Raw genomic sequence first — 15,765 nt, 5'->3', positions numbered from 1 at the left:
TTTTTCCAGTTTCATTGAGATATAACTGACATATAATGATGTATCAGCTTAAGGTGTACAAGGCAATGATCTACATATATATCATACATTTTTCTTATGTATATAACTTTAGAATCATCCTGTCAAATTCTGAAAAACATCCCACTGGGTTTTGATTGACATTACTTTAAATTTTTAGATGCTATCTTTATCTGTTCAATCTGCTAAAACAAAATACCACAGACTGGGTGCTTATAAAAAACAGAAATTTATTTCTCACAGTACTGGAACCTAGAAGTCTGAGATCTGGGTGCCCACATGATCAGGTTCTGTTTCTGATGAGAGGTGCTCCCCCGTTCATAACCTCACATTGTATAAGGGGCTAGGGAACTCTGTTAGGGCACTAGCCCCATTTATGAAGGCTCTATCCCTCCTGACTTAATCACCTCACAAAGACCCTACCTCCTAATACCCTCATACTGGACATTAGGTTTCAACATTTGAATTTTGGAGGACACAAATATTCAGACCATAGCAGATTCTTTTTTTTTTTTAATGTTTGTTTATTTTTGAGAGTGGGAGTAGGGGCAGAGAGAGATGGAGACACAGAATCTGAAGCAGGCTCTAGGCTCTGAGCTATCAGCACAGAGCCTGACATAGAGCTCAAGCCCACAAGCCATGAGACCATGACCTAAGCAGACGTCAGACGTTCAACCAACTGAACACCCAGGCTCCCATAGCAGATTCTTTGAAGGAACCACAGAAATGAAAAATATAATTATTGAAATTTAAAACTCTAGGGGCGCCTGGGTGGCTCAGTAGGTTAAGCGTCCGACTTCAGCTCAGGTCACGATCTCGCGGTCTGCGAGTTCGAGCCCCGCGTCGGGCTCTGGGCTGATGGCTCAGAGCCTGGAGCCTGCTTCCGATTCTGTGCCTCCCTCTCTCTCTGCCCCTCCCCCGTTCATGCTCTGTCTCAAAAATAAATAAACGTTAAAAAAAAAAATTTAAAAAAAAAAAGAAATTTAAAACTCTAAGCAATTAGCTAGCAAGTAAAAACATCTGAAGAGATAATTAGGAAACAACAAAATGAATTACACAGAATGCAATAGAGAGGCAAATAGATAAAAAATATAAAAGAGTTAAGAATCATAAAAGATAAAATGATGTGGTCCAGTATGCTATCTAATGGGAGTTCCAGAAGAAGACAACAGAAGATAGGGGAGAGTCAGTACTCAAAAAGATCATGGGTGAAAATTTTCCTAAGATTCAGGAACCAAAATGAGTCTCACAAAATGTAAATAAATTCTCACCTAGACTCATTAAAACTGGAGCCAAATAAAGGGGAAAAGAAGCTCTAATGAGCAAATAGAAAGAAACAGAGGGGCAATTAAATGAACATCAACTTTCTCAACTACGACAAAAGAATTCAATAATCTCTTTAAAATACTGACAGAACATAAATGGCAATCTACAAATCCATGGCAAAATAAAGACATTTGAGGGAGAAAGGAAAGAGAAAAGAAAGCCTTGAGTTTACTATTAACAGACCTGTCAGTATTAAAACTAATTAGAAAAATGTAGATTAGCTGGGCCAGTTTCTGGAATACACAGAAGACAGCATCAACATTTTTACCAGGATAAAGCTTCAGAGACAGCTAAAACCTAAAATTATTCTTTCTTTACAGCTATTTGCAATATCAAATTGAAGATAATTTATGATTGCATATTTTCTCTCTACTATTTGGGATGATACAAACCCTATTTCTATTGATTTGCTGATTATCCTGAAAACTTTAATATGCCTACATAACTAAACAAAGTCTACAGCTGGTCAATGTCTTATTTCCTAAACAATACAAGGACCTAACAATCAATTCCATCCAAGCGCATTAATAATTGTAGTTCAGTATTTTAGTTCTCCCTTTTTTAGCTTTACAAATTAAATACAATTATTACCTTTAATTGCATATTTTTTGCTTTCTTTTTAAAATGCTAAACAAAAATATTTCTTCAGACTACCATGGGGAAATATTAAAATTTTTCAATGAAGACTGAAGAGAGCAGAGAGGGCATGTGAGGTAATCAACATCCCACAAATAGTTCCCAAATAAGATATCTTGCTTAGTATGTCATACATGCCTGCCAACATTTTGTACAAAAATATTCCCATAGCTTTATTCATAACAGCCAACTAGTAACCACCTAAGTAACCATCAACAGATGGACCAACTGTATTACATTTATACAACGGAATAGTATTCTGCTATAAAAAGGAAAATCTACTGATATGTACAACACAAATTCATCTTTAAAATATACTGTGAATAAAAATAAAATAAATAAAATATTATACTGCATAAAATAAGCCTTATACATAAGAACATACATTATAATGATTCCTTTTACATGAATTTCTGGAACAGAGATAAACTAATCCATGGTGGAAAAAACTGGAACAACAGTTGACTCTGGATGGATAAGGATGAGGAATAAGTGACAAAGGACATGAAGCAACTTTCTGGGGGAGTTAGTAATGTTCTATATCTTGACAAAGAATCAGATGACATTTGTTAAAACTCATGAAATGGTGCAGTTAAGCACTATACACTTCATTGCACAGTTGACCTTTGAACATGAAGGTTAGGGGCACCAACCCCCAGCACAGTTGAAAATCTACATATAACTTTCCACTACCCCAAAACGACTACTGATAGTCTACTACTGACCAAAGCCTTACCAATAACATAAACACTTTATTAACACATATTTTGTTTGTTACATGTATTATATACTGTATTCTTCCAATAGTTAGCTAGAGAATAAAATGTTAAGAAATTTATAAGACAAATATGTTTACAGCATTGTACTGTATTTATTGAAAAAAAAACTGCATATAAGTGTACTTGTGCAGTTCAAACCCATGTTCAAGGGTCAACTGTATATACACCTTATATTAAAAGAAAAATACATAAATGCTGAACTTCAGTTAATGATATACATACTAAAGTATACTCATTTCAAACTTGCATGGAAATGCATCAAAAAAATAAGACCAATGATAGAAGAATATATATGAGACCAAGAGTAGAATCTGGGCAATGAGTGTATTAGATTCCCATTACTGCTGTAACAAACTACAGCATATTTTTTGGCTTAAAACAGCGCATATTTATTCTATTACAATTTGGGAAATCAGAAGTCTGATATGTTTTTTTTTTTTATTTTTTTTAATGTTTATTTTTGAGACAGAGAGAGACACAGCATGAACGGGGGAGGGTCAGAGAGAGAGGGAGACACAGAATCCGAAGCAGGCTCCAGGCTCTGAGCTGTCAGCACAGAGCCCGACGCGGGGCTCGAACTCACAGACTGTGAGATCATGACCTGAGCCGAAGTCGGACACTTAACCGACTGAGCCACCCAGGCGCCCCAGAAGTCTGATATGTTCTTAACTAAAATCAAGATGTTGTCTGGACTGCAGAGCTTCTGAAGTCTCCACAGAAAAATTCCTTGCCTCTTCCATCTTCCACCTGCATTCCTTGACTCATGGCTTCCTTCTGCCATCTTCCAAAGTAGCGGCATAACACCTTCAAATCTCTTTCTGACCATGCCCCTACTTCTGTCATCACATCTTTTTCTCTGATATTGATTATCCTGCTTCTTATTCTAAACCTTTGTGAAGACATTGGGTCCACCTGAATAATCTAGCGCAATCCCTCCATCTCAAAATTCATAATTTTATCACATCTGCAAAATCCCTTTTGCCATGTAAGGTCACATATTCAAAGGTTCTCAGGATTAGGATGTGGACATCAGTGGGATACCATTATTCTACCTACCATGGTGGGTATATGGGTGTTTACTATGCAATTCTTTCACCATTTATGTATTTTTGAAATTTTCCTAATAAAATATGAGGGAAAAGTTAAAATCCAGCAATAGGGATAAAGTGTTGCCACCATACTAAATCAACATGTATCTTCTTCCAATAAAAAGGAGGAATTTTTCCCCTTCTTACAAATAAAGTTCTTTCAATAAAGAATGTTATTAAAAGTCGTATTTACTGGGGTGCCTAGGTGGCTCACTTGGTTGAGCATCAACTTTGGCTCAGGTCATGATCTTAACGGTTCCTGAGTTAGAGCCCCACATCAGGCTCCATGCTGTCATGGTTCCTGAGTTTGAGTCCCGCATCAGGCTCACTGCTATCAGCATGGAGCCTGCTTCGGATCCTCTGTCCCCATCTCTGACCCTCCCCCCCACCCTCTCTCTCAAAAATAAGTAAAACATTTTTTTAAAGTAGTATTTAGTTCTGCATTTAGCTACTAAAAACACCATTTCTATTGCTACACTGAAATTTTCAAAAGATTTTTAAGGGAAGTTTATTTTTTTTTAAATGGAAATAGAAACAGACCAAATATAATGCTTAGAACACAGTAAAACATGAATATGAGGTTTTAAATTGTTACCTAGAGTTGCTTTAACTTAGAAAAGATACCACTTTAAGCTATTTTTACAAAAATCACTTTTTAATGCTTATCCAACACACCCTTTTTAAGCAGGATTTCTTCTTTATTAAATAGGCTTTTGTTATATAGATAATAAATAGCTTTTATATAGGATGATCATGGTAATTAAATTTTCTTAATATAACAAATTTCAATATTTTTAAATCCTAGAACAAAGTTCACATAATAAAAATGTTGTTTCAGATCTTTTCTCACAGCTCATTTTCAAGAAATCACCAAATTCTATTGATTCTCCTTCCTGTCTCTCCTGTTCTACCTTCACAGTTATATATAAATCCTAATGACCTCATCCCTAGATTATAATAATTTTATAATTTATTTTCTTCTCTCCAAAATTGTATCAACTCCAATCTATCTTACAGAGAGTTAACAACATATGCTTCAAATTTAGACACAAAGAGTCTCAGAAATGTAATGCTTTTAAGGAGTTTTGAACAATACATATCTGCTGAAACCAAACATCTTTTACAATTTTATGCAGATATGCATGTGTCCCTTGGAAACAGCACTCCTGTACCCTTTGGGTAAATACCTACTAGTGCAATTGCTGGATCCTAGAGTAGTTCTATTTTTAGTTTTTTGAGGAACCTCCATACTGTTCTCCAGAGTGACTTCACAAGTTTGCATTCCCACCAGCAGCGCAAGAGGGTTCCCCTTTCTCCACATCCTTGCCAGCACCTGTTGTTTCTTGTGTTGTTAATTTTAGCCATTCTGGCAGGTGTACAGCGGTAGCTCATTGTGGTTTTGATTTGTATTTCCCTAATGAGGACTAATGTTGAACATCTTTTCATGTGTCTGGTAGACATCTGATGTCTTCTTTGGAAAAATATTTATTCATGTCTTCTGCCCATTTCTTAACAGGGTTGTTTGTTTTTCAGGTGTTAAGTTTGGTAAGTTCTTTATAAATTTTGGATACTAACCCTTTATAGATATGTCCTTTGCCAATATCTTCATGAGCTGTATTGTGAGATCTTGGGGTGCCTGGGTGGCTCAGTTGGTTAAGGGTCCAAATCTTGATTTTGGCTCAAGTCATGATCTCACAGTTCGTTAGTTCGAACCCCACACTGGGCTCTGCACTGCGAGTGCAGAGCCTGCTTGGGATTCTATCTCCCTCCCTCTGTCCCTCCCATGATTGTGCGTGTGCTCACTCTCTCTCTCTCAAAATAAATAAACTTTAAAAAAAGAACCGTAAGATCATGACCTAAGAAGAAATCAGGAGTCAGATGCTTAACCAACTGAGCCACCCAGGAGCCTCAATCCTACTTCTGAAACCAACAGTGTACTGTATATTAACTAAAAGATAAATAATAAAAAAAATTTTAAAGCATTATAAAAATGAGCTTACCCTTCTCATACGTAATTCTTCTAATGCTTCCAGCAAACTTGTTTTGAAATCTAGTAGCTGAATAGAAAACATGGTCTCTGAAGAACTTTGAAGAGCAAAGGCAGAGGATGATGAATCAGTCTTAAAATGATTCTCCATATTAACATTTACTTCCTGTAATATAAAAAGGTTTTAACTGAAAAAATCATTTATCTAGGTTTTTCAAGTAAAAGTACATTTACCATAAAGATATAACCACCTGTATCCCATAATACTTCAGGTTTAGCACTGAATAACAGTTTTGTCATCAATACTATTCTAATCTCTTTTTTTAAATTTTTATTTATTTTTGAGACAGAGCATGAACAGGGGAGGGTCAGAGAGAGAGAAAGACATAGAATCTGAAGAGGCTCCAGGCTCTGAGCCGTCAGCACAGAGCCCGATGCGGGGCTCAAACTCACGGACCGTGAGATCATGACCTGAGCCGAAGTCGGACGCCCAACCGACTGAGCCACCCAGGCGCCCCAATACTATTCTAATCTTGACACCACTTGTGTTTTGTGATGCATCCATAGTTTCTGTGGCTGAGGCTTTTTATGTTACCTTAGTACCTGCACAAACTAAATTTTCTTCCCCTAAACACCACATCTTAAAAGCTGGATTCCTAAATTGCAGGCAAGGTGTGACCCTTCAGTAACTGCTTCATACCAAGGCTGCCAGACCATGTGCTTCCTAACTTTGCCTTGATATATCGCATTTTGTAAGGATGCTATGAATACTAACAGTATTTCAATCTTTAAACCCTACAGAGTTGAAAGAGAAAGAATGAAGTAACTGCCTTTTACTAAAAGCCAAGACTTAAATATCTTTCTCAGTATGAGTCAGGCTACAAGAAACTTCTCTTTTCAACTTTTCATAATAATAAATATCAATTCACAGGTAGTTGGAAAGAAATGTACAGGGTGCCCATACACCACTCAGCCTCTTCCAATGTTAAGATCTTGCATATTAATAGTACACTATAAAAACTGTATATCTGACTTTGGTACAATACACAGAACTTATAAAATTCTTCCACCTATACATTCACTCATTTGTGTGTGGGTGTGTGTATAATTCTGTGCAAGTTTATGTATAGCTTCATGTAGCTACCACTACAATCAAAATATAGTACTGTACCATCAACAGTAGCTCCCTCATGCAGCTTGTTTCCATACCCACTACACTACTCTGTTCTCTATTTCTATAATTGTTTATTTCAACAGCATTATACACAAAATGGAATCCTACATCACGTAACCTATTAAGATTGAATTTTTTTCAGGGGTGCCTCACTGGCTCAGTCAGTAGGGTATGTGACTCGGTCTCAGGGTTGTGAGTTCAAGCCCTACGTTGGGTGTAAAGATTACTTTGAAAAATCAATGAATCAATCAATCTCATCTAATTTAAAAAAAAAAGACTAGATTTTGTTCACTCATGATAATTACCTTGAGGTTCATCCAAGCTGTTGTATCAACAGTTCACTCCTTATATTGCTGAGTAATATTCCATAGTATGGACATACTATGGTTTAACCATGCACTCACTGAAAGACATCTGAGTCATTTTCACTTTGGGCTTTTATGAATAAAGCTACCATGAACATTCATATACAAGTTTCTACATAAGTTTTCATTTCTTAGAGATAAATGTCCAAGAGAACAATTGCTGGGCTGAATGAATACAGTCCACTTTTAGTTGTGAAAGAAACTACCAAACTATTTTCCAGAATGGTAATACCGTTTTACAGTCTCACTGGCAATGTATCAGTGATCCAGCTTCTCCAAATCCCCACCAGTGTTTGGTGTAATCACTATTTTTTTTATCCTAGCCATTCTGATAGGTATTATATTAGTAAGCATTATCTAAAGAAACAGAGCCAGTAGGATGTATATGTACAGAGAGAGAGAAAAAAAAATTCATTTTAAGGAACTGGCTCATGTGAGTGGGAGTCCAGCAAACCTGAAATCCTCTGGGCAGGACAGTAGGCTGAAGACCCAAATAAGAGATGATATTTCAACTTGACCAAAGGCAGTCTCAAAGCAGACTTCCTTTAGGAACATGAGTTTTTCCTCTTAAGAACTTCTATTTGGATAGGAACACCCACATTATGGAGGATAATCTGCTTTACTGAAAGTCTACTGATTTAAATGCTGATCTCATCTAAAAATTACCTTCACAACAATGTCTAAACAGGTGTTTGACCAAATACATTTGATCAATATATTTTTTTGTATTTTTTTAACATTAACTTACCCTAGGGCACCTGGGTGGCTCAGTTGGATAAGTGTCAGACTCTTGATTTCAGCTCAGGTGATGCTCTCATGGTTCATGAGTTCAAGCCTTGTGTCAGGCTCTAAGCTGACAGTGAAAAATCTGCTTGGGATTCTCTCTCTCTCTCTCTCTCTCTCTCTCTCTCTCTCTGTCTGCCCCTCCCCTACTCTCTCTCTCAAAATAAACATTTAAAAATAATAAAATAAAATAAAATAAAATAAAATAAAATAAAATAAAATAAAATAAAATAAAATAAAACTGGCTTACCCTTCATAGCCTAGCCAACTTGACACATAAAATTAACCATCACAGGTGTGCATGCAAGAAACTTTCTAAAAGGGAAATTTCCATTCCTGAAAACGATGGGCTACATTAGTTGGATAAACCCTCCAGCTAAAAACAATTACAATTTTAATAAAATATTTTTAAACCTTCCTAAAAGTATCAAAGACCTAGCAAAATAGTAAAAAATTATAAAGCCAAATTCTAAATTCTAAAAAGACCATGAGCCAAGAACTAAGCTGAACAGAGAAAGCCATGTTCATCCTGTGGGTATCTGCCAAATTGAGTAAAATTAAATAACAACACTGATGACCTCTGGTGTGAGAGACAGGGAGTGCAAACCTAGGGTCTGACAAAGTATGAAGTCTAATAAGAGACCTATTATAGTAAACAGAATTCAGAAGAGTTAAACTCACTTAAGGTTGAAGCAAAAATAACCACCTTCTATAGGATAGCTGCCCAGGTGCCAAGTAGATAAAGCATAAAAGAGAAGAAAGGGAGGCGGAGATATGAAGAAAGTAAAAACTGTCTCATCCCAGAAAGATGCCATTAACTTAATTTCAGATAAGTCTGTTAACAAAGGTGGTTTCATAGGACTGTGAAAGAAACCTCAACTTATGAATAGGATCTCAAATGTCTTCAAACTGGTAGTGGCCATAAGAATCTAGCAGAAGCAAATAAAAATTCTTTCTAGAGAAATGTAACTTTATTGTAGGTACTCAAGAAATCTTTAAAAATTATTTTTCAAGGACAATGAGCAGCACATAAAGATAATCAGGCATAGGACACAACACTGCATTATGAGAACAGGCAGAAAAACATTGATAATAGAAACACACACACACACATACTGCAGATTTTTCCATTATCACACAAAAGAACTTTAAAACAGCTATGGTTACTATGTTTAAAGAAATAAAGTCAAGGTTGAAACTATTTGCGAAGAAGAGCAGATTTTTAAAATATCCCAGTATAATCTCTAGATAGAAAAAGTATATAATCGACAACTGATAACTCAATATGTTTGGCAAAGACCGTACATAGCTGAAGAGAGATTTAGTGTACTATAAAAAAGATTAACTACAATATCAAGGATGCAGCAAGAAAATATAAAAATGGAAACTACAGAAAAAAAGGTTAAAAAAGAAAATAAAGTCAGAGGGTGTAACAGTTCCAGAAAGAAGAAGAGAGAAATAAAGAGACATAAACTATATTCTGAAGAAATAACAGCTGAGAATTTTCCAGAACTAAAGTAAACACCAAGTTTCAGATCAAGAAGCTCAGTGAATCCAAAAATACTTCATTTGATTTAATCCTGACTGAAAAGAAAACAGCATATGGGATGCACTGAGAAACTGAAGAGAAAGGAGTCACCAACATCTTTGGTTCATGCGAGTCTCCATCCTTTAATACTGTTTTATTCTTTTTTATGCTTGCTTTCTAGTTCACTCCCAATCTTTACAGATCACCCCTAATGCTTTTGATATGCATCCTTAAATCTATAGTTATCCTTTTAACACACATAGTGTTATGTGTGTATTTAATTCACATAAATTCTATTATGCTATACAGGAAAAAAAAAGAATTGTAGTGAATCCAAAATGTATTTTAAAAACCCATATCTACAGATATCACAGTCAAGTGACAGAAAAAAATATGAAAAAAAGAAAATATATGAAAAAAATCTTAAAAGATTACAACTAAATCTCAAAGGACTTAAAGCATATAGATATTACCAAAACAAGGAAGCAAAGAAAATATGAGAATGAAAAATTACAGGCCAATATAGTTCACAAAGTAAATCCTAATAATACATACACAAAATACACAAAATACACAAAATAATAGCATACTGAAAGTGACAACAGATAAAAATAATATATCATAACCATGTTGGGTTTCTCGCAGAAATCTAAAGTGTAACATTAAAAATCAATCATTATAATTCTCTACATTAAGATGGTAAAAGAAAAACAATTACATGATAATAAAGAAAAAGCATGTGAAAATACACAACTGCTCAAAATATTAAAAAAGAAAACTCTCAGGGAGTTCCTGGCTGGCTCAGTCAGTAGAGCACGTGGCTCTTGATTTCAGGGTCATGAGTTCCAGCCCCACACTGGGTGTGCAGAGACTGCTTAAAGAAATAAAAAAATAAAAAGCTCTCAGAAAACAATAAGCAAAAGAGAGCTTCCTTAATTTGGTCAGCAGAATCTATAAAAAAATGTTCAGCAACATCATACTTAACAGTGAAAAGTTGAAAGCATTCACCCTGAGATCAGGAATAAGGCAATTTTCAACATTTTATTAAAGGTAACACAATAAGAAAAAGAAATAAAAAGTACATAGACCAAAAAGCAAGAAATAAAACTATAATTAATTAATGAAATAATTGAGAATACAGGATATCTTTTTAAAACTACAGATTAAGGGGTGCCTGGGTGGCTCAGTCAATTAAGCACCCAACTCTGGGTCTCAGCTTGGGTCATGATCTCATAGTTCATGAGTTCGAGCCCCACATTGGACTCTGTGCTGGCAGTGTGGGGTCTACTTGGGATCCTCAATCTCTCTCTTTCTCTCTCTCTCTCTCCCTCTCCCTCTCTCTCTACCCCTCCCCTGCTCACATCTCTCTCAAAATAAATAAATAAACTTAAAAAATAAATAAAACTACGGATTAAGTATTAGAATTAATAAGAGGATTTAACAAACCAGAAAGAAACAGAAACAATATACAATAAGTCAACTATATTCATACACACTAAGAAAAAAGCTTGGAAATAAAATTTAAAATAACATTTGTGGGGCACCTGGGTGGCTCAGTCAACTGAGCATCTGGCTTTTGATTTCAGCTCAGGTCATGGTCTCATGGTTCATGAGATCGAGCTCCGCATCAAGCTGTGTGCTGCCAACACAGAGCCTGCTTGGGATTCTCTCTCTCCCTCTCCCCCTTCCCCTACTCACGCATGTACTTGCTCGCTCTCTTTCTCAAATAAACATTTTTTTTCAAAATCAAATCAATCAATAAAAAACATTTGCAACACTATAGCATTTATAACACTACAGCAATCAAGACAGTGTGAAGATAATGCAGGAGAAGGAAACAGACCTATGAAATGCAACAGGAACATATATACAGGGGTCTGGGTTCCTGTTGCATTTCACAGGTTGCATTTCAATTACATAATACTGAATGGTGAAAAGCTGAAAGTTTTTCCATTAAGATTAGGAACAAGACAAGGTTGCCAACTCTCACCTTTTATTCAACATAGTATTGGAAGTCCTACTCAGAACAATTAGGCAAGAAAAAGAAATAAAAGGTATCCAGATAGGAAAGGAAGAAGTAAAACTGTCACTATTTGCAGATGATACATATATATAAAACCCTAAAGACACGACCAAAACATCATTAGAACTAATAATTCAGTAAATTTGTAGGATATAAAATCAACGTACAAAAATCCGTTGCATTTCTATATGCTATAACCATCTACTAGAAAGAGAAATTAGGGGGCACCTGGGTGGCTCAGTCAGTTAAGCGTCCGACTTCGACTCAGGTCATGATCTCACAGTTCATGAGTTTGAGTCGGGTGTCAAGCTCTATTCTAACAGCTCAGAGCCTTGAGCCTGTTTCAGATTCTGTGTCTCCCTCTCTCTCTGCCCCTCCCCGCGCTCTCTCTCTCTCTCTCTCTCTCTCTCTCTCAAAAATAAATAAGCAAGGGGCGCCTGGGTGGCGCAGTCGGTTGAGCGTCCGACTTCAGCCAGGTCACGATCTCGCGGTCCGTGAGTTCGAGCCCCGCGTCGGGCTCTGGGCTGATGGCTCGGAGCCTGGAGCCTGTTTCCGATTCTTTGTCTCCCTCTCTCACTGCCCCTCCCCCGTTCATGCTCTGTCTCTCTCTGTCCCAAAAATAAATAAAAAACGTTGAAAAAAAAAATTTAAAAAAAAAAATAAATAAATAAGCAAAAAATAAATAAATAAATAAAAAGAGAGAGAGAGAGAAAGAGAAATTTTAAAAATCTCATTTACATTTCATCAAAAAGAATAAAACACTTAGGAATAAATTTAACCAAGGAGGCAAACCTGTACACGGTGTATCTGTACACTGAAAATTATATGACACTGATGAAAGTAACTGAAGAACACACAAATAAAAGCAAAGATATTCCATGCTCATGGATTGAAAGAATTATTATTAAAATTTCCATACCACCCAAAACGATCTACAGATTTAACACAACCCCTATCAAAACTTCAGTAGCATTTTTCACAGATAGAACAAACAACCCTAAAATCTGTGGAACCACAGAGACCCCAAATAGCCAGAGAAATCCAGAAAAAGAAGAACAAAGCTAGAGGTATCAAACTTCTTGATTTCAAACTATACCACAAAGTTATAATAACTGGGGTGCCTGGGTGGCTCAGTTGGTTAAGTGTACAACTCTTGATTTTGGGTCAGGTCATGATCTCACAGTTCATGGGACTGAGCCCCAAATCAGGCTCTGAGCTGACAGCACAGAGCTTGCTTGGTATTCTGTTGCTCTCTCCCTCTCTGCTCATACTCACTCTGTGTCAAATGAACATTTTTTTAAAAGCTATAATAAAACAGTATGGTATTGGCATAAAAACAGACATACAGCTTTCTAAAGTTGAGTCAGTTTCTTAGTTTGCCTCCCTCTTTTTTTTTTTTAAACAGACATATAGGTCAATGGAACAGAATAGAGAATCCACTCAGATACTATGGTCAATCAATTTATGACAAAGGAACCAAGAAAATACAATAACAACAGTCTCTTTATTAAATGGTGCTGGAAAACCTGGACAGCCACATGCAAAAGAATGAACCTGGACCACTATCTTACACCATACACAAAAATTAAAATAGATTAAAGACTTGAACATAAGATCTGAAATGATAAAACTCCTTGAAGAAAATAGGTGGTAAGTTCCTTGATGTGAGTCTTGGCAATAATGATTTTTGGATTTGACACCAAAAGCAAATAAAAACAAATGGGAATGTATCAAACTAAAAAGCTTCTGCACAGCAAAGGAAACCGTCAACAAAATGAAAAGGCAATTTATCAAATGGGAGAAAAGATTTGCAAGTAATATCTGATAAGGGATTACTATCTAAAATATATTTAAGGGGCGCCTGGGTGGCTCAGTCGGTGAAGCGTCCGACTTCGGCTCAGGTCACGATCTCGCGGTATGTGAGTTCGAGCCCCGCATCGGGCTCTGTGCTGACTGCTCAGAGCCTGGAGCCCGTTTCAGATTCTGTGTCTCCCTCTCTCTCTGACCCTCCCCCGTTCATGCTCTGTCTCTCTCTGTCTCAAAAATAAATAAATGTTAAAAAAAAAAATTTTTTTTTAAATATATTTAAAAACTCATACAACTCACTAGAAAAGAAAACAATATAATTTAAAAAAATTTTTAATGTTTTTTTTTTAATTTTTTTTAACATTTATTAATTTTTGAGACAGAGAGAGACAGAGCATGAACGGGGGAGGGTCAGAGAGAGAGGGAGACACAGTATCTGAAACAGGATCCAGGCTCTGAACAGTCAGCACAGAGCCCGACGTGGGGCTTGAACTCACGGACCAGGACCGCGAGATCATGACCTGAGCCGAAGTCGGACGCTCAACCGACTGAGCCACCCAGGCGCCCCTTAATGTTTATTTCTGAGACACAAAGAGAGAGACAGAGCATGAGCAGGGGAGGGGCAGAGAGAGAGGGAGACACAGAATACAAAGCAGGCTCCACACTCTGAGCTTTCAGCACAAAGCCTGACGCAGGGCTCGAACTCATGAACTGTGAGATCATGACCTGAGCTGAAGTCAGACGCTTAGCGACTGAGCCACTCAGGCACCCCAGAAACAATCCAATTTTTAAAAAATGGGCAAAGGATCTGAATAGACATTATTCCAAAGAAGACACACACATGGCCAACAAGTACATGAAAAGATGCTCAATATCACCAATCATCAGAGAAATGGGTATCAAAACCAAAATGAGATTATCACCCCACATTTGTTAGAATAGCTAAAATCAAAAAAACAAGAAATAACAAGTGTTGATGAGGATGTGAAGAAAAGGGAACTTTTGGGCACTATCAGTAGGAATGTAAACTGGTGCAGCCACTATGGAAAACAGTATGGAGGGACCTCAAAAACTAAAAATAGAACTATGAAATGATCCAACAATTTCACTTGAGTATTTATCCAAAGAAAATGAAAACACTAACTCAAAAAGATGTATGCATCCCATGTTCACTGCAGCAGTATACACAACAGCCAAGACATGAAAACATTGTAAGTATCCATCAACAGATGAATGGATAAAGAAAACAGTATGTTTTTCAGCCATAAAACAAAGAAGGAAATCTTGTCATTTGCAATATCATGGATGGACCTTGAGGATGTTAGGTTAAGCTGAAATAAATTAGACATAGAAAGACAAATACCATATGATCTCACTTATATGTGGAATCTAACCAACAACAAACAACAAAAAACAGAGATACAAAGAACAGATTAGTGGCTGCCAGATATGGGGGTGGGGGTAGGTGAAATGGGTGAAGGAGGACAAAAGGTATAAACTTCCAGTTATAAAATAAATACATCACAGAGATGTAATATACAGCATGGTGACTATAGTTAATAATACTGTATTATCTATTTGAAAGTTGCTAAGACTTGGGAATGCAAGCTGGTGCAGCCACTCTGGAAAACAGTATGGAGGGACCTCAAAAACTAAAAATAGAACTATGAAATGATCCAACAATTTCACTTGAGTATTTATCCAAAGAAAATGAAAACACTAACTCAAAAAGATGTATGCATCCCATGTTCACTGCAGCAGTATACACAACAGCCAAGACATGAAAACATTGTAAGTATCCATCAACAGATGAATGGATAAAGAAAACAGTATGTTTTTCAGCCATAAAACAAAGAAGGAAATCTTGTCATTTGCAATATCATGGATGGACCTTGAGGATGTTAGGTTAAGCTGAAATAAATTAGACATAGAAAGACAAATACCATATGATCTCACTTATATGTGGAATCTAACCAACAACAAACAACAAAAAACAGAGATACAAAGAACAGATTAGTGGCTGCCAGATATGGGGGTGGGGGTAGGTGAAATGGGTGAAGGAGGACAAAAGGTATAAACTTCCAGTTATAAAATAAATACATCACAGAGATGTAATATACAGCATGGTGACTATAGTTAATAATACTGTATTATCTATTTGAAAGTTGCTAAGACTTGGGAATGCAAGCTGGTGCAGCCACTCTGGAAAACAGTATGGAGGTTCCTCAAAAAACTAAAAATAGAACTACCCT

The 15,765-nt window shown here is 36.4% G+C and overlaps 1 protein-coding gene across 1 annotated transcript in view; it reads right to left on the bottom strand.

Moving 5' to 3' along the window:
• Positions 1-5,991, bottom strand: part of CCDC73 (coiled-coil domain containing 73) — a 126,553-nt gene extending 120,562 nt beyond the window's left edge. The window contains exon 1 of the mRNA XM_019456078.2: positions 5,848-5,991. Coding sequence (XP_019311623.2) covers positions 5,848-5,985 — 138 coding nt within the window. The 5' untranslated portion in view covers positions 5,986-5,991. The remainder of the gene's footprint in view (positions 1-5,847) is intronic.
• Positions 5,992-15,765: the final 9,774 nt, after the last annotated feature.

The sequence above is a fragment of the Panthera pardus genome, unplaced genomic scaffold, assembly GCF_024362965.1.
Source record: "Panthera pardus isolate Hobbes unplaced genomic scaffold, ASM2436296v1 HiC_scaffold_12, whole genome shotgun sequence".
Taxonomy (NCBI): domain Eukaryota; kingdom Metazoa; phylum Chordata; class Mammalia; order Carnivora; family Felidae; genus Panthera; species Panthera pardus.
Note: the sequence above shows the minus strand (reverse complement) of the source record. Positions and strands in the feature narration are given on the sequence as shown.